This window comes from Lonchura striata, chromosome 35 (assembly GCF_050655825.1).
Source record: "Lonchura striata isolate lonStrDom1 chromosome 35, ASM5065582v1, whole genome shotgun sequence".
Lineage (NCBI taxonomy): Eukaryota > Metazoa > Chordata > Aves > Passeriformes > Estrildidae > Lonchura > Lonchura striata.
The window spans coordinates 1,884,605-1,909,825 of NC_140737.1; the positions used below are offsets into that span (position 1 = coordinate 1,884,605).

Here is a 25,221-nt window from a genome sequence, read left to right on the forward strand (position 1 = left end):
AACAATCAATGCTGACACTCACCGAGAGACAGTGGTCTCTGTTGCCAACAAACTTAGGAATTATGAGAGTATGATCAATGGCCCAATGCAGGCTCATATCTCAGCTGTGATTAAGAAGTTCAAAGAGGAGATGAAGGAGGATATGAGGAAGGTTAATGCAGCACCTGTGCGAGTCATAAGCCCCAAAGTCAGAGCCCAACATTACCCAGCTAGACAGAGAAGGTCCACCCTAAGGGCTAATCTGTGGTTCTTCCTGTGACCATGGAGAAGACATAGGGAGGTGGGATGGGAAACCCACTTTTGTTCTGGCAGCACGGGTGTGTCAACTCAAGGAGGGAAACTCTAACTGGGGGAGTTCCACCAAAGTGAAGGTAGCCTCAACCTCCCATGACCAAGCTTTTGGGTACGATCTGTCAGATCCCCTTGAAGGAACCTCTAGTATGATGCCTCTGGTCATCAGGGTAGAGATGCCACCTACAAGTGGGCACAAGAATGAGGGGTGGATCTAACCATAAACAGTATTTCTCAGGTCATCCATGACTCTGAGACCTGTGCTGCCATCAAACAGGCCAAGCTGGTGAAGCCCCTGTGGTATGGTGGGCGGGGGTCCAAGTACAAGTATGGGGAGGCCTGGCAGATTGACCACATCACACTGCCCCAGACACACCAAGGCAAGCGCTACGTGCTGACCATGGTGGAAGCCACCACTCGATTGCTGGAGACCTACCCCGTGCCTCATGCCACTGCCCGGAACACCATCTTAGGCCTAGAAAAGCAAGTCCTGTGGAGACATGGCACGCCTGAGAGAATTGAGTCTGACAACGGCACCCATTTCAAGAATGGCCTTATCAACACCTGGGCCAGAGCACATGGTATCGAATGGATATATCATATTCCCTATCATGCTCCAGCTACCAGCAAAGTTGAACAGTGCAACAGACTCCTTAAGACTACCCTGAAGGCACTTGGTGGGGGAACATTTAGAAACTGGGAAATGAACCTGGCAAAAGCAACCTGGATGGTCAACACCCGAGGGTCCATCAATCGAGCTGGTCCCGCCCAGTCAGAACCCTTGCACACAGTAGATGGAGATAAAGTCCCTGTGGTACATATGAAAGGTATTTTAGGAAAAACTGTTTTGATTAATCCCACCCCAGGCAAAGACAAACCCATCCGTGGGATTGTTTTTGCTCAAGGATTGTTTTTGTTTTGGTGGGTAATACAGAAAGATGGGGAAACTCATTGCGTACCACAGGGAAACCTGGTCTTAAGTGAGAACTGGGTGTAAGATTTCATTGTGATGCAGATGGAAATAGAGTAACGGGTGGATGATGTCCGGGCTTGTAAGATAAGCATGTGTTTTATTTGCCATCTGTTGGAGGTGGGGCAGGTATCTTCTGTTAAGGTGGGCAGTTTCCTTATCACTTCCAAGAACAATGTCTCCCTTCGGAGAGGTATCTTCTGTTAATGGACCATTAAATGTCTGCACTACATCATCCCATTGTGAGATGCTCCATCCAGAGGGAGGAGCCAAGCACCCCTACCTGCATAATATTAGCACTTTTTGGGACATCAGGACAGCCTGAATTCCCAGAGGAGTAGCTTCTTCTCTGCTGGATTCCCAGAGAAGCAGTTCTTCCCCGCTGGATTCCCAGAGGAAGACTGGGCCCATCTACTCTATCACCAGACCTTCCGAGAAAACTACACCCTTCTACAGGATCACCACTCCAGCAGCATTTCATCTGCCACTCCAGGAGGAGCAGCCACCATTTAACTGGACCATTACCTACACCCTGACTCCTCAGGGTGTCAGGTTTTTGACTCTATCACTAGTTTTGTTTGTACTAACTGCATTTTTTTTTTTAATTTAGTTTTTTCCTAGTAAAGAACTGTTATTCCCATTCCCACATCTTTGCCTGAGAGCCTTTTAATTTTGAAATTGTGGTAATTCAGAGGGAGGGGGTTTACCTTTTCCATTTCATAGGAGGGTCTTACCTTCCTTCACAGACTCCTGTCTTTTCAAACCAAGACATTGCATCAGCCCATTCACGGAAAATGGCTAAAGATGTCTCTAGAACTTCACTGCTGCTTTTGTAACTCTTGGTATACCACCTGAAGTAAAGACAATGGCCCAGCTTATACTTCCTGCTGAGTTGCTACCTTTTTTGCCTTATGGGGAATTATGCACAAAACAGGTATTCCTCATTCCTCAAAAGGCCAATCTGTCACTGAATGGGCTCATGGCTCCCTCAAGCGTCTCTTGGCACAATAGAAATGGGGGAGCAGAGAGAACAAGCCTTCGTATTATAATCAGCTGAGTATCCATTACGGCTGTGCAATCGTGTTTCCTTAACTGGGTCTTTGGGATTTTGAAATAAGGGAGTGGGTGTAAGGGAGGAAGAAAGCTGTCTTCCTCAAGGTAAACTCTACACCCATGGCCAGTTTGCAGGACTTTTTGATCTGCTGGTCACGGTAGCCTCTCCTAACTGCTTTATTCTTAAGGCAAGATATTTCTATGGTCTCTGCTTGTCTTGGTTTGACAACTGCTCCTTCACAATTCCTACATCTATCCCTGTCACTCCTAGCTTTACTTTTCTAATATATTTGCTACTCTTTAACTAAGGCATGTGATTTTTGCTAGCTAACTTGACTTCTTAACTAATTTTAGAATCCTAACTAAAATATGTAATCTTCTACTATCTCAGTTATATTCCCAGCTGTCCCCTCGACTCATCCACAGTTTTCAATTATCCTAAATACATTTCCAGCTGACCCCTTGGCTCATTACGATGAGATAGGAGTGGAAACCACTTCCTACACTTGGGACACACATAGGGCCTCTCCCTGGTGTGAATCTTGTGGTGATTGATGAACTTGGAGATCTGCCCAAAGCCTTTCCCACACTCCCCACACTTGTAGGGCAAATTGATTCCCCATCTGGATCACCTGGTGCCACATCAGGTCTGATCTCTGGAGCTCCAGCTGAAGCCCTTCCCACATTCCAAGCAGTTGTGGGGCTTCTGCCCGCCATGAGTCGTCTCCATCATCTCTGAGTGCCAAATGGATCTTTGGCTGACTTCTAGGCACAGAGGGGCTCCTACCCCCTCACAACTCCCAGGGCTGGCTTTGCAGCCCCTCCTTGTGTGGGATGCCCAGGGCTTTTCCTCCCTATTGGGTTCCCATGCTGTGGAGCTGCTCAAAACAGAGGTTCTGCAGCAGTGATTTGTCCTCCCAGGTCTCTGTCTGCAGCTCAGTGCCTGGGGTAAGGAAAGAAAAGAAGAGGAAAGAATGTAGAAAGAAGGAGGATAGAATGAGAAGAGGAAGGAGGGTGAACAAGGAGAGGATGGGATTTGCCTCCATGCCAGAGGGAAGGGGAAGGAGATCCCACCAATTCGTCCCTGGCAGGACAGCGTTGGCAGCAGTGTTGTCCTGCAGCCAGAAGCAATGTTGGGCTGATAGATGGAGCAGAGGAGAGGGGGAAAGGGGCAGTGACTTCCTCCTCACCTGCCTCAGTGTTCCATGCTATCTTCCTCACAGCCTCCACCAGCTCCACCTGCATAAAGGTTGGGATGGACAGATCCTGGCTTGGGGGAGAAACAAGGGGTGAGCACCTTGGTCCTGCTGCCCAAGTCCAGCTCGAGAAGTCACCACCCTGTTCACAGTTGGATGGGCCCAGACTCTGCTCATCTCCAGAGTCCCCCACTCCTCCAGGCTGCTGGGATCCCCCAGCTCCAGGATTGGCCATTGCTGCTCTCCCCACTCCGATGCCAATTGGAACCCCAAAACCAATGTCCCCCCCCCAAACTGTTACCACTGCCCCAGCCAGTACAGAGATCGCTACAGGAACCCTTCACAAGTCTCCAAAGGGGCATCTGCGTCTCACCTCTGGGGCAATGCAAGATCCAAATATCCCTTTCCCTGCAAAAGAAACCTCCCAGGACCCTCCCAGTGGATTTGGGGCAAGCTCCCCCTCCCCACTTACCTGCAGGATCTGAGGCAGTCAATGCTGCCATGACCAGGGGAGCTGCAGACTCAGCAGATGGGTAGGCAAATCGTGTGGATCTGCTGTGGTTCCTCCTCTTCCTCCTCCTGTTCCTGTTCCTGCTCCTTTTTTTTCCCTAACCTCCTCCTCATCTCTCTCTCCTCTTCCTATTGCTCCGCCTCCCTGACCACCCCAGATCCCCCTTTCCTACCCACCTCTCCCCCATGGCTGCAGCACCAGCGTTTGGGTAGAGGGAACCTCCCATGAGCCCCCCAGGTATGGGCAGGGGGCTTGGGGACCCACCCAGTGCAGATCCATTCCCCCCTCCCAGAGCCTCACGGAAATCACTCCAGGGATCAAGTGATGGGGACACTAAGGGATCCCCATGGAACCACCCATTTTTGATCCCATCCCCACCCTTCCCTCCCCACTCCCATTGTTTCCCCAACCCAAAGACCCCTCCCAACTCAATCCGAGGGTCCCATTCCTCTCTGGTTCAGAATCCTCTTTTCCCCTGCTCTCCCACTCCTTCCCCATTGTGCCTCCAGCTCTACCTCTCACCCCTGGGCTTGGATTTGGGGATCCAGGCCCCTCCTGTTCAGTTTGAGGATCACATCCCCCCCTTTCCCTCAATTCAGGCAGCTCCTGGAAGCTTTTTCCTGGGAGGAATCCCTGAGTTTTGGGACTTTTGGGATGTAGCTTAGGAGGGGGACAGCTCTGTCGGGCTTTCCCCTCCCTGTTGTAGCCCCTCAGCTGTCCCCGACACCCTGGGGGTGTTGGGGTTTCCCTCCTAGGGACAAGGACGTTCATCCCCTTCCAGGGGCCCAGTGCCCAGCTGGGGCTCCAGGTCAGGGGTCCTTGAGCAACTGCCCCAGAACCTCCGCCAGGGTCTCCCAGCGCAGCCAGAGCCGCTCGGCCTGGGCTCCCCAAAGGCCTCAGCAGGATCCAAGTCCTGCCCAGGAACCCTCAACTCCCTCAAACCCAGCATCCCCCTCATCCCCTGCAAGTTCCTCCCATGGCACTGGCCATGGCTGTGTCCCCACTTGTCACTGCCCATGTCCCACCATGTCCTCACCCATGGCTGTCTCCCCGCCATGTTTCCATCCCTGTCACTGCCCCCCATGTCTCCATCCATGCCTGTGTCTCCCCATGTCCCTAGGGATAGCCCTGTCCCCCTCCATGTCCATGCGTGCCCATGTCACTCTCCATGTCTAATGCTTTTTCTCTTTTTGAGCCTGGTCTTATAAGCTCTCAGAAATAAGCATTATACCCTTGATAGCTCAGCTACCTCAGGTGGCATAAAACAAACAGGATGGCTCATGTGACAGTGTTGGAAATAAAAAGTTTTAATGAAAGCAAAAAAAAAAAAAAAACAGAAAAACAAACCAAGTCAGGGGAAGAGGTTCTTGCTCTTGCTAAAACACTTCACAAAAGCAATTAACTTCTTTTGTTCTTTTCTAGGGAATTGCTTAGGTGGGACTTTTTGGCTCCTGTCCAATTAGCTACCCTTAAGTTTGAGGTGAAGTCCCAGAGGTCCTATGAGGTGTCTTTTAACCAAATTGAGGAAACATCTGGCCTTTTGTCCTTTTTAAGGGAACAAAAGGTAACTTGTTTACTCTGTCAACAGGGGGCACATTCTTACACGTGTCCCAGCATGTCTGTGTCCTACCATGACCACATCCACTTCTTAGTTCAATGTCTATTTTTACTTCAATATTGGATATTTTAAAGGGATAAAGAGAAATGAAAATCAAGGCCAAAATAAAAAGACTTCCATGTCCATGCTGGCTGAGGATCCACGTGCTTGGGTGGAGGGAAGAACCTTTTTTGGTGGAGTTTCTACCCCTCTGTCTCCAAAATCTTGGTCTTTTCCCCAGTTTTTCCACCATCTGGCTGCAGAAGACACCCTTGGGCAATAAGAAATCAAAATCATGGAATCCCTGAAGTTGGAAAAGACCTTGTCCTGGATCAGAGCAAATTTGGGAGAGAACCTCCAAAAGGATTCCTCTGGAAAGCAGATTCAATTGGTTCCTCCCGCAACCGGTTTGGGAAAAATATCTCCTTGGAGAAAAGTCGAAAAACTGTTTTTTAAAGAATAAAACCTAAACAATATTAAACAATAAAACCTCTTGCTGCTCTAAAAGAGACAAACTCAGAAAAGTCCCTCCGTGGGTTGTAGCTCAGCTCACTCAGTGTCTTATCAGTCCCTCTGGTGCTGGAAATGCCACAGTCCAGGCCTGGCCTGCTGGGCCACAGGTGTGAGCTGCTGGTGCTCTTCTGGGTGTTCAGGCCAGAGCAGGTTTAAACAGGTCCAAAGAAAAGGGAAAAACAGCCACAGTCCAGGGAACTTCTCTGCCACAGCTAGCTAAAACTAATTAACAGCAAAGGAGAGCTCTGTCCTGCTGTCTGTCCATCTGCAGGAAACCCAGCCCAGGAGCAGGAATGTGGAGGAGTGAGTGCAGTTTTTGAAAACAAACTCTGCACTTCTCTCCCTCCTTTGCTCTTGGAACAAGTCTTAAAGGTGCCAAAATTATAATTCACCATAAACAGAACAGAAAATTGGAGATACAAGCATCATATAGTCAACCTAGGACATACCTCCAAGACCATTCAGTATTCCTTGATGCCACCAGAAGATAGGATTGAATGCAAAAGATTGTATGAGGTTGAAAGTCGACAAATCTGCTCTCCCCAAGGAATTCCCATTGTTGGTCTGCATCCCGATGGATGTTCCTGCCACTGGGTTTATCTAGGTGCCCACAGGGAACGAGGAAGATGTGGAGCCTCCCAGCCAAGTGTCTTCCCAACACAGATGACCATGCCCATAGATCACCAGGGATCTGCCCAGGGTCACTGAGGATCACCCAATGTGGATCCTCCCATAGGGAATGGAGCTGGAGCAGCACATGAAGCTCTTCCCTCACTCAGGGCACTCACAGGGCTTCCCCCCTTAGTGGCGCCTCCTTTGGTGTTTGGTCAAGGTGGAGCTCGTGGAGAAGCTCTGCCCACACTCCCCACATTTGTATGGCCTCTCCCCGGTGTGGATGCGCCGGTGGACGGTGAGGTGGGAGCTTAGCTTGAAGCCCTTCCCACAGTCGGGGCAGCGGTAGGGCCTCTCCTCTGTGTGAATCCGCTGATGTACGAGGAGACTGGAGCTGATCTGAAACCTCTTCCCACACTCAGGACACTCGTAGGGCTTCTCCCCGCTGTGGATGCGCTGGTGTTTTCTCAGGTCAGAGTGCCACCCATAGCTCTTCCCACATTCCAAGCAGGTGTAGGGCCGTTCCCCAGTGTGGATCACCCTGTGCCGAATCAGGGCTGAGCTTTCTCTGAAACTCTTCCCACATTCCCCACACTTGTAGGGCTTTTCCCCAGTATGGATCTTTTTGTGTTCCGTAAGCTGGGAGTTCAGGCTGAAGCTCATCCCACACACCCCACACTCATAGGGCTTTTCTCCAGTGTGGATCCTCTCATGTCTCCTCAGGCCAGAGCTCTGCCTGAAGCACTTCCCACATTCCCCACACTCATAGGGCTTTTCCCCAGTGTGGATCCTCTGGTGTTGCATCATGTAGCCCTTCTGGCTGAAGCTCATCCCACATTTCCCACACTCAAAGGGCTTTTTCCCAGTGTGGATTACCTGGTGCTGCATCAGGTGGCCTCTCTGGCTGAAGCTCTTCCCACATTCCCCACACTCAAAGGGCTTTTCCCCAGTGTGGATCCTCTGATGTTGGATCAGGATGGAGTTCTGGCTGAAGCTCCTCCCACACTCCCCACACTCAAAGGGCCTCTCCCCGGTGTGGAACCTCTGGTGAAGTCGAAGGCTGGAGCTCCAGCGGAAACGCTTCCCACATTTCTCACACTCGTAGGGTCGTTCCCCAGTGTGGATCACCTGGTGCTGGATCAGATCCAAGCTCCGGCTGAAACCCTTCCCACATTCCAAGCACTTGTGGGGCTTCTCCCTGCCATGAGCCTTCTCCACCAGCTCCGAGCTCCGGCTGGATCTCCGCCCGCCTTCCTGGCTCAGGGGGGCTCTTTCCTCCCTGCAGCTCCCTGGGCTGGGTTTGCTGCTACTCCTCGTGCGAGATCTCCAGGGCTTTTCCTCCTCCTCCATTTCCTCCATTTTCATTCCTCCCCGGGAATGAAAAATCCTGGTCTGGGGGAAAAAAAAAACAGAGCACCTTGGACTGGGAGTTCCTCCTGTCCCCACTTCATCTCACAAAGTCATTGGGCATCATGTGTCTCTAAGAACCTCCAAAACACCAAGGTTCAGCATAAAAATCCTCCAAACTTCAAGACACAGACCAAAACCTCCCCAAACATGAAGATTCAGCAAAAACTCTCTCCAAAGTATAAAGATTCAGTCCCTAAAAAAATAAAAAAGCACCAACATTTAACCCAATAAAGCTGAGAATTGCCATGATTCACCCCTGTAAAAATCTTGGAACCCCTCGACAGTCACCTGCTACATGTGGGGTGGCAATACTACTGGGGCTGGGGGGAGGCTGTAGATACAAGGAGAGATGGAACCTTGTGGTGATCCCTGTTTCTTCTCCTCATCCTCCTGTGTCCCTATTCTTCCTCACCCTTCTCTTCCTCCTGCTATTCCTCCTTCTCCTGCACAATCCCACCCTCACCTGCCACCTGCATCGTTTGACCATTCTGTTCCTCAAGCCTGCTTCTCCTTCCCTTCTCCTCCTGCCCCCAGGCCCAGCACCCACTGCCGGCTCCCTCTTCCCCCCAGACCCACAGCATCCCAGCGCAGGGGCAGGGATGGAGTGTGTGCTCTAATTGGCTGAGCTCTGCCCGAGCCCTGGGGCTGCAGCACAGAGGGGACACCCTGCTCCAGGGGGGATGTCCCACAAACGGGGGACCCCATGAAAGGAATAAGAGGAAAGTGTCTTTACAAACAGATGCTCTGAATCTGCTCGGAGATAGGGCCAGAGAATTGTACATACGGGTGTGACACGAGAATCCATTGGTTTCAGAAAATGTTATTTGATGACACAGACTGCTGCTGAGCCAAGGTCTTGCTAAATTCATTAACTTGGAGAAGAACAACAAAGCTTTAACAGAGCCATGAATATCATCTGCTATACAATAGTGGGGTGCATATTTATGTGGGTATGTAGTAGCTGGATTGGGAAGTCTGTAGCTCTCAAGTACTTCAGCCAATGCAGAAAGGGAAAGGAAGATGCAGCTGGGAAAATTAGGATGAAAAGGAGGCTGTGTCCTCTAACACTTGGAGAGATCCCATGGGGAATGTTCCATGGCTTCTCCCTTTTATTAGGAATGAAATTACTTTTACAGGACTCCTCTGTCTGCATTGTGGACAGAAACCTCTGGTAATGTCAATTTTTCCCCACACCCTGGGGCTTATCCAGAATTCCTTCCACCATCCAGGGCGGTGGGCAGGGAGTGAAGCTGAAGGTGCCTCACCCACTTTGGGTGATCGGCTCCCTTGGCTGGCGGCAGCACCGGGGATTGATTGGGGACCCGGGAGTGACCAGGAGACAGACGAGTGACACATCAGTGGGTCTGTGAAGAGTCAGCAGGGAGAGAGCACTGAAAATCTCATCAGTGAGTGCCCTGGGATCCTCAGGGAGTGAACATGGCAGGGCACCCATGGAGGGGAGAAAAGGGAAAGCCAGGGAGGGGGTCTGGCCAAAGGGATGATGATCCCAAAATGTCTCTGAAGGGTCCCGTGGGAGAATGTTGAGGTAGTTTGCACATTCCCCCAGAGGTAATTAAGGATATGGGCACCCAGGGAGGCAATAAGGGAAGTAGAGAAGGGATTTGGACCACAGGGGATGGATGGTGTTGGTGAGCTGGGAAGGGACTGGGTGAAGGGGAGTGTGCAGGAATATGGTTAAAGCAAGAAGCAGGAGGAGGAATCTATGTGGTAGGGAAAATAACAATGGGAAAGAGGAGGAAGAGAAAAATACTGAAGACTGGGATGTTTTTCAGCAGGGTCTTATCCTCTAAATTTACCAGCTGATCCAGGCCCTTTCTATGCCTGGTTTCCAGGAGAGGAGAAGAAGGAGGTCAGGATGCCAGGGGTTTCTCTGCGGTGGCAGCGGCAGCACCGGGCGCAGAGGTGCGGCACCGGGAGCACGGGCTGGGGCCTGTGGGGAGCTGCGGGGCCGGGCCGGGGCTGTGGGGCAGCCGGGGCTCAGCGCCGGGCGCTGCCTGACCCCACCAGCCCCGGGCAGGGCCGGCAGTGGCCCCCGGCCCCCAGGAGGCTGCGGGACGCCCCGGCCGCTGCCCGGCCCCGGGGAGCTGCCGGCCCTGCCCGCCGGGGGGGCCGCCTTTGGACACTGCGGCAGGACAGGCACCGGCTCTGCCACACGGGCTGGGCAGGGACCCTGAGCACAACGGGGAAAACAAAGGAACAGCTGGGAAATGCAGAGTGCACATGGAAGGATCAGGATTTGCTGTTCAGGATTTGCTTTGGGTCCCTGCAGAAAGGAAAGGTTTTGCAGAAAGCTCAGCAGCTCTCAGAGGATGAGCACCCACAGGCAGTGACCGGGGCTGCAGGAGTGGCACAAGAAGGCCCTGCAGCACTTGGGCACAAAGGCACAGCAGCTGAAGGCAAGAAGGGATGAGCAAAAGGCCAAGCTGAAGGCAAAGGCCACGGCAGAGTTCCCACAGGCCCTGAGGGATCAACCCCAGGGCCCAAGGGGGCCCCAGCACCCAGGGCATGACGGGGTCGGCCACAAGCACCTGGCAGAGGCATTGCCCTCCTGGCCAGGGCAGAGCCCACCCAAACAGCCCCTGGGAAGGAGTCAGGGCTCCAGCTGCAGCCCACAAGGACACTGCAAGCACAGACAGCAGCACCCTCAGCAGGAGCAAGTCTGTGGGAATCCAGGGCTTCCCTCTCACTGCCCTGAAGGCCTGGGACCCTGGCAGGGGGTCAGGAACCCCTCTGTACAGAGCCCTGAGAGACACTGTCCCTGATCTCTGTCCATGGAAAAGAGTTTTCAATCTTATAGTATGAATTACAAGCACAGAGTGTTTGATATAAGTAATAATTAACTGTGGCCCAGTTGCAAAAGTAAAATTTTAGGATTCTAGATTAGGGGTTCAAAGGGGACAAGATGGAGGAAATTGGGTGTGTCTTGTCCTTTTTCTCCTTCATGACCTCCACATTTCACTGTATTGTTGGCATTTTTCTATTGGTTTAGGCTGGGAACACACTGTTCAACGTAGATGATAGATATTGTCACATTATTGTAAATATAGCACACATAGTTTCTGGTATATAATGTTTGTAACATCCCACTGGGGGGAAGAGTCCCACACGCTGCCCTGCAGGACAGAGCTGCGGCAGGGCAGCAAAACATGTTAGATATAAACAGAATAAACAACCTTGAAACCAGCACAGACCAATTATGACTTCTTCTTTGGCACTGGGGCAGAAAGACAGAAACTTTCTACAATCTTGGAATCATCAATACCACATATAATGACAAGTCGCGTCCCTGGGTGGACATGGATTGTCAGGGCTGTCAGAGCTCCATCCCACAAGGGAACCCACCACACTGGAGCCCTGGAGAACATTCAGGCTGGGTCTGCATTGAGAGGCCTCTCCTGATGGACACAGGGGCTTCTCCATCCACGCTGGATCTTACACCTAAGCTGGACAACTGCTAAAAATGTCTTTGAGTATTCAGGGGAGAAGTAGGAAAGAGGAGTGGCTTTATTCAACCACTCTTAGCAGATATGGGAAAGGGTTTGAGATGCAAGAATTTTTATTTGCTCCTAATTGTGACTATAGTTTACAGGGAGGGGATTTGATCACTAAACTGGGAATGCAAATTTATATTATAAAAGGTGATACAGAGGCTAGTTCTGTTGTACCTTTGTGTCATATGTCTGGCAAGGCCTATGATGAAGTGAACCCAGAAGTGTGAGTAGCCTCAGGGAAATGGGGAAAATTAGATATAGAGTGGCACAAGTGTTGTCTAGAAGCAACACCCTATTCCAAGGGAGGGAAGAATGAAAAATGCATATTATATGATTGGCTCATTGCAAATATTAAAATGAATACTATATGTGTTATGTTGGAAAGTTATGCTCTAGTAATCTCTTTTAAGTTGTGCTGTATTAATCTCTTTTAAGTAGTGTGCTACATACAGTTTTTAGCCTATAGCATGAGATTAAAATAGAAACTATGTGACATAAGATACTTTTTGTAACTAGCTCAAAGAATGGAAAAGATAATCAAGAAATTCTTTGCATTATTGTCTCTGGATAGAGATCACAGCAACAGACACCTAGAACCCCAGAGAAGAATCATTGCCTCCTTTCTGGAAAAGCTCAGACTTCGAGGAACCAAGAAGGTTGATTTACAACATGAGGGGGAAGCTAAAGAAACACCCTGGTTTGAAAGGAATGTTTGAATCATGTATGAGATATATGAATATGCAATAGGCCATTGCTTTTAAGGGGTAGTCCTTTATAAGCAAGGTGTGCTATTTGGTGGAGTGCCAGGCACCAGGACTCCATAATTGTTTACATTTATTGTCTCTTATTGTCCTAATTTTTATGACTATTTTCATTACTAAAAAAGTTCTAAAATTTTAACAAAAGTGAATGGTGTTTTTCACAGGAAGGAAGGGGAATTAGACAAAGCGCAGGACAAACCCACAGAGCTGTGTGTGCTTGTAAGAGCCTGGCACTGAAATGCCCTGAGCAGGAAGGCTTCAATAGCTTCTGGTAACACCATGTCAGCTAAAAGGGGGCAAAATCAATTCTGACTTCTTCAGCAACCACTGGATCACTTAAGTTATTTCTAAAAGAAATAATTCCAGGAGAAGGGATTGTGGAAGCAATAGAATGACAGTAGAACTTACTTTACAGGAAAAATGGCTTGGGCAAGAAGAGCCAGTACCAGGGCAGATACTCAATTATCTCCCTTTGGAATTCATCTCGGGAATTCCTTACCCTGGAAATTCTCCACCTAGTGCAGGGTGGAGATAAGGGATGCACATTTAAAGCAGTCTGTGGCCAGAATCCTGTCTCTGGTGCAATCTCTCCCCCAGGAAGCTGGGCTGGCATAGAGCCTGCCTTGGTACTTTGCTGCTGCCAACATCCAAGCAGGACATGGGCTCTGCCTAAGGAGTGCAAAGCAGCACCACTGGTGGCCAAGTGGCGTGGCCCATGCCAAGGGGCCCCGAGGCCAGAAACAGCCGCCAGCACAGCTGAACACGGGGGGACCCCTCAGCCTGGGCTCCAGGTCTCTGCAGCCCCGGAGATTTGCACTTCCCGCCTGCAGCAGGAGGATGGGAGGCCCCCCTGAGCCTGCACTGAAGGCAGCGCAGCAGCAGCCAGGGCTCCACAGCGGGGCAAGGCCCTGGGCCTGCCCACACATCCTCTGCTGAAATCCTCGGCCTGGCCACCCTCCTTGGGCAGCTCCAGCCACCGGGGCCAGCCCTTGCTGCCACTGCTGCAGCTTCAGTGCTCGCTGGGCCTGCACTGCCACAGCTGCTGGGGAGACACCGGGACAATTCCACTCACTTACAGTCACACTGCATTAGCTGGGTTGGTGGAAAATGTAGCAAGTTTCATTTAAAAAAAAAAAAATTATTTCTCTACTCAGGCTTGGTTTGCCTTTGCCTTGCAGAAAGAAATTTTAAAGGTTTTGTTAAGGGCTGTTACACCACTCAATGGAGATGAGTTTAACATCTCAACACACTGGGAATACCCCAACAGATACCCACAAAACATCAGTGCCCCGCAGCAAACAGCAACCAACACCTACCCCAGATACTGCCCCCGCAGAGTTAGAGGCACCTGGTCTGCAAAAGTCTGGGAAGGAAATCCAGGAGTTTGAATCTAATTTACATCAGAGGCAAAGAAATCTGGGTCCAATAGAAAACCAAATACTAAAAACTACACAACTTGGAAGCAATGAACATTAAACCAATGGATTTAGATTGGTTCAGACTGTATATAGTTTAGGAAAAATCTAGTAAAACTCACATGTCATGGAATGATTTTCTCTGCACAGCTAGGCTGTGTGTGGATGAAATTATTTCTGTTGCATATCTTTGCCAGAACCAAGGAATGCCTTGACTCTCTAACACTAAAGATATTGTTGGAAATTTTTTTTCCCTGCAGTTTCAGAGACAAGATTACACCATGAGAATAACTTTCCATAACAACTGTCCTGGCTTGTAAAATAAGCATGTATTCTATATGCCATCTGTTGGAGCTTGGGCAGTTTTCTTATCTCTTCCAAGAACAATGTCTCCCTCTGGGGAGATATCTTCAGTTCATGGACCATGGAATGACTCACTGCATGACAAGTAAAGTTACATCATCCCATTGTGAGATGCTCCACCCAGAGGGATGAGCCAAGCACCCCTACCTGCATAAAATCTGCACTTTTTGGGACACTGAACAGCTATTAGCTAGATTCCCAGAAAAGCAGCTCTTTTCTCTGCTGGATTCCCAGAGGAAGACCAAGCCCAACTACTACCAGACCCTCAAAGAAAACTCCACCCTTCTAGAGATCGCCAATCCAGCAGCATTTCATCTGCCACTCCAGGAAAAACAGCCACCATTTAACTAGACTACTGCCAACACCCTAACTCCTCAGGGTGTTAGGTTTCTGACTCTCACTAGTTTTGTTTGTACTAATTACATTTTTATTGTTATTATTTTTATTTAGTTTTTCTCCTAATAAAGAACTGTTTTTCCCATTCCCATATCTTTACCTAAGAGCTTTTTTTGAAATTGTGGTAATTCGGAGAGAGGGAGTTTACCTTTTCCATTTCACAAGAGGCTTTTGCCTTCCTTCACAGACTCCTGCCTTTCCAAACCAAGACAGAGCCCTTGGACAATCTTCCACCCCTGTACCTGAATTCTCCTCCCCAGGCTCAGGCCCCTGTGCCTGCACCAGCGGGGCGCCCGCCTCAGCCTGCACAGGCACAGGCACCGCCGTGTAACACACAGCCCTCGGCTCCGGTGCTGCCGGACCCATCAGGTCCCTCCCAGCCCCACCTGCACCACAACAGGCAGACGATCCCGGGCACACACCTCCCACTGGGAAAACTGCTTATCCTCCAGCTAGCAGAACACGGTGCAAGACACGGAGAGAAAACCATGACGATAGTGAGGAGGAAGGGGACAGACCCAGTCTTTACCCTCTAAGGGAAGTACCAACTGCTCCCGGAGTCATTGGGTACGTAAATGTGCCGATCAATATGGGAGATGTAAGAGCTTTCAGCAAGGAAATGCAGAAATTAATGGATAATCCTCTCGGGGTGGCAGAGAGGCTGGATGAATTTTTGGGGAACATCATCTATTCATATGATGACATCTGCGCCATTCTAAGCTCGTTATTCAACGCCGAAGAATGGGACATGATACGGCAGGCTGCAATAAATGATTGAGAACACAGGAATCCCCAGGGAGGGAGTGGCACGAGAGAAAGCCTGAACAGAGGCCATCATAGAACACCCAGGTGGAGGAGGATCAGTCTAAAATGATAGGGCTAAGGAACATGGTAATACAGGGAATTTGGGGGATGGTACCAAAGGGACAGAACATTAGTAAAGCATTGGGGGAATGCCAGGGGAGGGATGAAATACCCACCAAATGGCTGGAGAGGCTGAGAAAGAGCCTCCAAATGTATTCAGATACCGACCCTAATTCACCTGTCGGGGGTATTCTGTTTAAAACACAATTTGTTGCTAAATCATGGGAGGACATACGGAAAAAGCTAGAAAAAATAGAAACTTGTCAAGAGAAAAGCCTCCAAGAATTGTTAAGGGAGACACAGAAGGTTTACATGAGAAGGGATAATGAAAAATAAAAAGCACAGGCAAGGATACCTGGTGGTGGCAGTAAGGGAATGCAAAAACAGGAGCAGATACAAAATCCCGGAAAGCTGGCACAAACACAACAGCCCCAGGGAAAACCTAACCCCTCTCAGAAGAAAGGCATAAACAAACAGGTAAGCAGCCCTGAGTGCTTTTACTGTAAACAGAAAGGGCACTTTAAAAGAGACTGTAAGAAGAGAATGAAGGATGAACAGATCTTCCAGGAGGATTAGAGGTGTCAGGGGCTTTATAATTTGGGGTCCAGAACACCTGGAGAGCCCTTGATAAAATTAAAAATTAGACCCCAAAAACAAGAATTGGTGGTTTTGGTCAATTCAGGTGCAAAAAGAACTACAGTTCAGCAACTGCCACCTGGATTTACTAAAAGCAAGGATTCAATGGTGGTCATTGGGGCTAAAGGGGAACCCTTTAAGGTACTGGTTTTAACAAATGTGGAAATAGAAAATAAGTTTTGTCTGGGGAACATAGTACTGGTAGAAGAAGCAGATTATAATTTGCTGGGGACGGATCTAATGGTAGTTCTGGGGATAAGACTGATAGCACAGGACTCCCAGCTCACAGTAAGTTTATACAAAATAACCGCTGAGGACAAAAATGAGATAAATCCCAAAGTGTGATTTGGGAAGAGGCGGGGAGGTTAAACACTCCACTCAGGAAGAGGCGGGGAGGTTAAACATGGAGCCAATTCACACTGAGATCCAGAGACCGGAGGATCCAATCAGGATTAAACAGTACTGCATTCCCATGAAAGGCAGGAATGGACTGAAGGCTGAAATAGAAGATCTAATAAAGAAAGGCACATTGGAACTGTGCATGTCAAGACATTACACTCCTATCTTGGCAGTACAGAAGGCAGATGGTAGTTACAGGCTGGTGCAAGATTTGAGGGTGGTAAATCTATTCTCTGTACTCACCAAACCTATTTGGACAAGCCCTTGAAAAACTCTTAAGTGAGTTTGTGCCCGTTAAAGGGACCAAATTACTACAATACGTAGATGACCTATTGGCAGCCGGACTCAGGGAGGAGGATGTGTGGGACCATAGCACTATTAAACTTCTTAAGGGAAAAAGGGTTGAAGGTCTCAAATTGAAATTACAGTTCACAGAGCCTGAGGTCTAGTACCTAGGGCATTGGTTAACAAAAGGTAAAACGTTGGATCCGGACAGGATAACAGGTATCATTACTTTACCCCCTCCATGAACAAAAAAGGAGGTCAGGCAGCTGCTGGGCTTCCAGGATACTGCAGGCAATGGATCGAGGGATATAGTGAGAAGGAAAAGTTTCTTCATGAAAAGCTTATCACGGACAAGCTAAAGTAGACAGAGCAGGATAAGGAGGGTTTCAAGAAATTAAAAGAAACCCTCGCGGCAGCTCCAGAGTTGAGCCTCCCTGATGTAAAGAAACCTTTTCAGCTGTTCCTGGACATCAGTAATCACACTGCCCATGGGGTTTTAACGCAGGATTGGGCAGGGGCCAAGAAGCTGGTGGGGTATGTATCAAAGTTTTTAGATCCTGTAAGCAGAGATCTTACCAAGCAATTGTAGCAGTGACAGTATTGGTGGAGGAGGCTAAGAAGGTGACTGTTACAGAATTGCTGAGAGAGAGGGCATGATTTATGTCTGGAGTGAGAATTGAGCTACCCCTCAGTCTAGGCCACAGATTTGGGGCTTGTGAGGCCTTCCAGCCTCTGACACAGTTAGAAATTAAGAGCTTGTGGCGCAGATAGAAATTGTATTAAGGTGTGATGCGAAGCACTGGGCTGTTTGGGTGTAAAGTAGTATAGGTTTATACTGTAAGGTTTAGGCCACTTTAAGACAAAGGTAAACAATATTAGCGTGCCAATGAGAGTGCTTTGTAAAGTATAAACTATATAGAAGTGTATAAAACCTGCCATCTTCTCTCGAATAAATGGAGAACGTTGCATTAATCATATTGGTTGGATGTGCATTCTGTCCTGTCCAGCTTCCCGTTATCTGAGGTCCCTGGTCGCAGGTGACCGTCGGGGCATTCTGCAGCAAAAGGCTGACAAGTGGCCAACTGACGCCAGGCTCCTACAGTATGAGGCTGTATTAATCCACTCCCGGGATTTGGAATTGTGAACTACCTCGGTGCAAAATCACGCGCGATTCCTGACTGGGGAAGCTGCAGGAGTGCCTTCCCATGACTGCGCAGAAGTGGTGGAGCTGCAGATCAAAATAATGCCAGATTTAGAAGAAGGTGAAAAATGGTTTGTGGGTGGTTCTGCAAGGGTCATAGATGGGAAAAGGAAATCAGGATATTTCCTGATGGCAAAACCGGGGTGGTAGTGGAATCAGGACCCCTGAATCCCGGATGGTCAGCACAAGCTTGTGAGTTGTACGCAGTATTGAGGGCCCTGTGGAAATTAGAAGGGAAAAAAGGAACAATTTTTACAGATTCAAATTATGCATTTGGGGTGGTACACATATTTGGAAAGATTTGGGAAGAACGAGGGTTACTCAATACTCAGGGAAAGAGGCTAGTGCATGAAGAAATTAAGGGGGCCAGAGACAATTGCCATAGTCCACGTGAAAGGGCACCAGACAGGAATGCAGTTCAGGACCCAAGGGAACAATTTAGCAGACAAAGAGGCCAAAAGCGTGCCTCTAATGAAGGTAAGTACCCCAGGAATCGAAGAAGGGGAGTTTCAGGAATATCCTCCCCACCCCTTCCTGAAGGAAATCGAGGGGTACAAGAAGATAGGAGGCCAGCTAGAAGGAGGTAAGTGGAAATTGCCAGATGGGAGGGAGCTGTTGTCTAAAGACTACAGCAGAAACATCCTGAGGAGATTACATCAACAAACACACTGGGGATTCCAGGCCCTGGCAGAGCAATTCCCTGGATTCTTCAGGTGCAAGGGGATTTATGAACTGGCAAAACAAGAGGTGCAGGGGTGTATGATTTGTCAAAAGATTAATCAGGCAAAAACATGGCAGGTGGCACTGGGAAGTCACCCAGTGGCATACAGACCTTTCAAAAGGATTCAGGTAGATTTTACTGATCTGCCTAAGGTGGGGAGATATAAATTTTTATTGGTAATAGTGGACAAACTAACCCACAGGGTAGAAGCCCTCCTGAGCTCTCAGGTGATGGCTCAGACAGTATCAAAATTTCTACTAGAAGAAATCATACCCTGATATGGGTTAGTAAAATACATAGATGCGGACCAGGAGACACACTTCACCTCAAAAATTATTAGACAACAAGCCAACGCTCTGGGGATCCAGTGGGAATACCACACCCCATGGCATCCTCAGAGCTCTGAACAAGTTGAAAGGATAAATCAAACATTAAAGGTTCAATTAGTAAAATTGATTTAGGAAACAAAAATGTCCTGGGTAAAGTGCCTCCCCTTAGCCTTGCTAAATATCCGGAACATGCCTCACTCCAAGACTGGACTGTCACCTTTCGAAATGCTGTATGGGATGCCATATGAACATGGTACGCCAGTGGGGCATCCGAGGATAGAAGATGGACATACACAGCCATATCTCATATCCATAAGTAAGAATCTGCAGGAATTGCGGAAGCAGGGAATAATAACCTAAAGGTGCCCCTTTAGGTTTTTCCACACATAAAGTACAACCTGGGGACAAAGTGCTCATAAAAACGTGGAGAGAAGCCCCACTGACACCTCACTGGGAAAGCCCTTTTCTCGTCCTCTTAACCACAGGTACAGCAATACAAACAGCAGAAAAGGGGTGGACACATGCATCCCGAGTGAAGAAGGTCGAGCACCAGGAAGAGATGCCAGAGTGCAAAGTCACCTCTCCTCCTCGGGATCGTGGCGGCCAAGTAAATGACTGACAGGGATCTGATAAAGTGCACTGAACCTCACTGTGAATGTTATCCATTTGTATATTTCAAATGTGAGTATTGTAAGGAGGTTTGGGTCACGCACAGTAGAAGGGGATATTGGCCAAAGGGTTTATGTGATAAGTGCCTAGAAGGGGAACTAGCCATATCTTAGAGCTTGACACAAGCCTAGGAATAATCGGACTCTGAGATCTGCTTTCATTTGTTTCAAAACAGGCTAAGGGGAAAATTGAGATCAAAAGCTCAAATCATTACTGTTGAGTGCCGGAGGTTAAATAAAGTACCCTGCAGTGCAGATACAGTTAAACTACCAAGGTGGAGCATCTTTTAACGGAGGTATGCAGCTCAGTCCAGGTATGACACCACAGAAGACTATTCTTGCTGCCGAGAAAATGGTTTACCTCACCACTGGTGGCAACCCAGTGGGCACAGGCAAAGGCAGAGGAATAATAATCGTGGGGATCCTGATCAATCTGAGTCCAGCAATGTGCCTCAAGACCAGCACGCGTTGCACTAACTGGCCCAGCACAGAGGTGTGAGGCCCCGGTGAAGGCGCGGGCTCTGCATACAGACTGTCCGGAGAGCACACGGGGAATCGGAGGCTCCGACAGCCCCAGCCCCAAGGAACTGCGGCAAGGGTAAGATAAGCGGGCACTGTCCCATAAACGGCACCCAGCAGGGGATACGCAAGCTAAAAGAAAGAATAAGGTGTTACTCACAAAGGGCGACCCCCAAGGACAGGCAGTCAGAGCACAAGGTACATAAAAGAAATGTTGAACAGATATCTGTCCCGATCTGTGATAAATGTAACTGCACAGTATGGACTGGGGGAAGGATGGAGTCAGTGTTTGTAGCATACTTTCAGGCTAACCCACTGTGTTATGACAATAACCACTTGGGAATGTGTGTTATGGGTGGACAGACATACTGGGTCGGGAAGAACTTAAAATATGAGACCAAGATGTCCCTCAAAAATGAGCCAGTTATCTTGGACCTTTTAGAGGATTAGGATGACCGCGTTTGTTTGCAATATGACAGGATGTTCTGCTTTTCAATAACAAAGAGGGAGTGGACCAGGAGAGCAAAATTAAACAGGTATCACAGGAACTAAAAAGACAGAAGGCAAAAATAAGAAAAAGAAGGATGGAGCAAGCAAGGCTGAGGACCCTAAGCGAGCAATATGATCAGCTCAAAAAACAATATACCAGTTGGAGTTTCCCTGCCTCATATCAAAACCTATTTGTGGATCTGATGCAAGAAACTGCAACAGAATTGGGGCTGTCCAATTGCTGGATCTGCGGAGGGCTCAAGTCTGCAGAGAAGTGGCCTTGAAAAGGTGAGAGCTTAGCTCTAGATCAACTCCTGAAATGGGATAATGCTATAATTGGGACATTTGGCATTAGCAGGGAGGGAAAGGAGCACACTGAAATGGTGGGATACACTTCATGTCTGTCCACTCCAACAGTAAATTCCTTTAACAAAAGCAGAATCTGGCAGCCAGAAATCCCTACTGGAGTACTCCAGTACCTAGTAGGTACCTAGTAGGGTACTGGAGCTGGGAAAAAGGCACTAAATGTTAATGGAGAGAAAAAAAAATCGAACACTGCTGGAACAAAGGCTCTGGAGCTAACCCTTACCAAACCTTAGAGAATTGAGAGGATTCTGGAATAAACCTGAAAACACAAAGGTCAGGTGGAAAGCCCTGAATGGTTTATATTGGATTTGTGGGAAGAAAGCATACAGCAAACTACCTCAGTGGTGGAGAGGATCATGCACTATTCAATTGATCAGACACATTTTCTTTACCCTACCTCAATCAGAACACAGCTCACTAGGGGCCCCCTTATACAAAACTTTGAGCAGAAGAAGAAGGGATTTGAAAAAGAAATTCCCTATCTTCGGTGGGGGTCAGACCTGGGGCGAGAAGTGGCCAGCAGAAAGAATAATAGAGGATTATGGTCCTGCAACATGGGCCCAGGATGAAAGCTGGGGGTATAGGACCCCAATTTATCTGTTAAACCGACTAATAAGATTTTGGGCAGTGGTAGACATGGTCTCTAACCACACCTCAAATGCCCTTGAGCTGTTGTCTAAACAACACTCCCAAATGAGGGCCTTCGTGTATCAAAACAGAATAGCCCTGGACTATTTACTAGCAGAGGGAGTAGGGGTCTGTGGAAAGTTTAATGAATCATAATGCTCTATAGAGATTGATGACTATGGAGAAACCATCAGAGGCCTGTGACAGAAATTAAAAGGGTAGCACATGTCCCAGTACAAAAATGGAACTCCGTACTCCAAGCATCCTGGTGGGATCATCTGTTTGATGAAGCATGGCAGAAAAAGGTAATATTTTTTTATATTGTTTTCAATAGCTGGGATCATATTCCTACCCTGCCTGATACCATGCTTTATCAGGTCGATACACTCAGTAGTGCAGGGTATGCAGGTGGCTGCCGTGCCCACAGACCCAGAATGTGCTATGGGAAAAACAAATCAGGTATCAAAAATAATGAAATTGGGAGAGGAAAATCTACACGGTAGGGCAGCAGATGCTTTGGCCAGATTCAAAGAGCAGATACAGGGAGAAGGGGATGTCTACAAATTGTACCAGGGAATTCCAAGACAAGAGTGGGATAATAAGCCTTGAGGGAACTAAGAGATTTCTCTCCTTCTTATAAAGAACTAGGAAATGGGATAGTAGCATAGGGTAGAAGTAAAGTTACACATAATTATGCAGAAAGTTTAGAAAGCAGGAATTACTATGTTTATGTAGAAGGAGAGGGATTGTTTTGTACATATGGGATAATTAATGCAGATAAAAATTGTTATATACATTTTATGTATGTATTGGTAAGAAATACCCTTATAAAAAGATTTTTAAGCACACAAGTCAGTGTCGGGGATTGCATCACAGTGTTGAAACCACCTGGACAAGAGGAAGGAGATCTTCATTTACAAATGAATGAATGTGGCCAGCCCAGAGATGGGTGTTCCTCAAGGTGATCCACCAGGATGATGAATACCTGATAAATATCTAAGACTGAGATAGCTGGAGCCATCTGTGAGATACATCTCAATACTGGATTACTGGATTCCTGGATTCTGGGAACACATCATGGATGTTTATCACTCCCCGAACATGGTTTTGTTCCCTGGATGTTTATCACGCTCCGACATGGTTTTGTTCAGCTCCTTGCAGAGAAAGAACTCCACAGGAATATGTGCAGTCCTGAAAGAAAGAAAAGGAACTCTGCTTCGGGCAGGACAGTCGGTGTGAAACAGAGGGGACCCTCTGCTGTAGCATCAGACCTGTGTCTCACCCAGCACCGGTACCCAGGCTCTGCACTGACCCTTTTTGATTGGATTGTGGCTCTTCTTTTTTTTTCTCTAAATTTATACTTTGATCATTTAATAAATTTTCCTTAATTAATAAATTGGAGCATTCATTTATAACAAAGGTGATCCTTTAACTCATTAACAGTTAATAGTTTGTTAAAAAATATGCTTTAAAAAGAAAAAATAAAAGCAGCATATTCTGGGGTGGCCACATATGAGTCATCCAATGGCTGATCTGGAAAAGAATTTTCCTTCCAGCAGCCTGGAGAGGAGCTTAAGAAATGCAAATTAACAGTGCTGGGGTAAAGCATGGACAATGTATTTGGGTTTCTTGCCTGGGGCTGGAATTGGGCTGATTCCCTCTGCCCCCTCATCCCAAACTCTGCCATCTCCCACAGATGGAATTTGCACAGCTGAAGGCAGAGCCCGTGGTGAGGATCTCTGACTCTGCAACAGAAATGGCTGAAGCTGCAAAGGGAAACAGCAAATGGAGAATGTTGACAAAACTTCACTAAAATAAGGGGGGGAACATCCCTCTGCCCACTCCAACATATGCTGTCACTGTCTATGTTTTATAGGGTGGATTAGAGCATTGGGGTTTTTGCTACCACAAGTTCAGAAAAATCAGTTAGAATGCAAGTATTTGATGTTTACATTAGAGGAAATCAGTCAATTGATGCAGCCCTGGCTCTTGAGGGAGTGCCAAAAATGAGAAAAACACGAATGGCCACCAGACAAATCCTACAATACCGCAGACTAGCCCCTGGGAACCCTATGGAACTCATATCAGGAGCCACAGAACCCATTTATCATTTCAATGGCATCAGTAGATTAAAAGCTGTCCTTGAAATAAGAACCAACCAGACAAATCCAGCTCCTGACCTTCCTGCTGACCAGGCCACAGAAATGAAGAACACATTTCACCAGGGGATGGGATCAAATTATCTGTTCGCAGAAAAAGGAGGAGTTTCTCAAAAATTAAATGACTCAAACTGCTGTTGGCAAAGAGATGAAAAAGGAAAAGTGGTGAAAAAGATAAGAAAGGAAATAAGAAAGCAGCTCATGTTCTGCCCCAAATGTGAAAAGGATGGGAATAGGACACGGTTTTGTGGTGCCCTGGCACATCAGGGGTTAAACGAATGCTGCTTCAGAACTCTTCTGTGCTGCAGCAACTCTCATCTTTTTACCATGCTCCACACCTTGGCACTGCAGCTCATCCAGCAGCTGAGCCAGGGGATGCAGGTGGCAGCCAGGCCTCCTGATCCACAAACGGCTACAAAAGGACAGGGAATGAGGGCACCGAGAATAATCCCAAAACCAAAGAGGACCCGGGAAGGACAAAACAGAGTCAAGGAGTGAATCTGCCTGGAGATAGGGCCGGGCACTTGTAGAGAAGGGGAGAAACCATCAGTCCCAATAAATGTTACAAATTGATCCAGACAGCTGCTCAAAGTCCCGCTACATTCCCGAACTTCGAGAAGAACAATGACTTAACAGAGCCATGAATATCGGCTGCTATACAAAAGGAGGGTGCACATTAACGAGGACAGGCTCCAGGCGCATCGGGAAGTCGGAACCTTCCAAGGAACTCAGCCGGTGGGCAAAGGCAGAGGGAGATGCGGCCGGGAAAATGAGGATAAAAAGGAGGCTGCGGACTACGAGCACGGCAGAGAGCGCACGGCAAATGCCCCACGGCCTCTGCCCCTGCTCGGCAATAAAGTCACTTTGACAGGACTCCTCGCTCTCCTCCGGGCACACGAACCTCCGGCGACGGGAATTTCCCCGCCCGCTCCCGGCCGCGGGGCAGCCCCTCTGTCCTACCCACAGCAGCCGGGCCGAGCCAGCGCTGCTCCGGCAGCGGCTCCTGCCCGGCCCCGGCGGGAAGGAGACCGCGGGCAGCCGCTCCCGCAGCGCCCTCAGCCCGGGGCCGGCACGGGCCGGACACGGCACCGGCGAGCCGCCGGAGCCCCCTGCCGCCCCCTCCGCCCGCAGCCAGCGCCGAGCCCCCGCAGAGCCCAGCGCGGCTCCCACCTGCGCCGGGGCCGCCTCCGAGCTCCGCCGCCGCCGCCTCACCGCGCTCCGGCCGCTGCCGCCGCTGCCGGGCCCGCACAGCCGCTCGGCCAATGGCGGCGCTGCGCGGCCACGGCCGCCCTCAGCCCGCCGCCGGGGCCGCGCCGCGCCCCGCTCCCACCAATCAGCGCGCCGCAACCGCGACTGAC

At 48.8% G+C, this 25,221-nt stretch overlaps 1 protein-coding gene across 1 annotated transcript; it reads right to left on the minus strand.

Moving 5' to 3' along the window:
• Window positions 1-1,341: 1,341 nt before the first annotated feature.
• Window positions 1,342-25,221, minus strand: LOC110474542 (uncharacterized). The gene is made up of 2 exons (XM_077788943.2): window positions 25,034-25,221; window positions 1,342-8,135 (listed from the first exon to the last, which is right to left on the minus strand). Exon 2 carries the CDS (start codon window positions 8,106-8,108, stop codon window positions 6,933-6,935), a length of 1,176 nt encoding a protein of 391 aa, XP_077645069.1. The 5' UTR covers window positions 8,109-8,135; window positions 25,034-25,221; the 3' UTR covers window positions 1,342-6,932.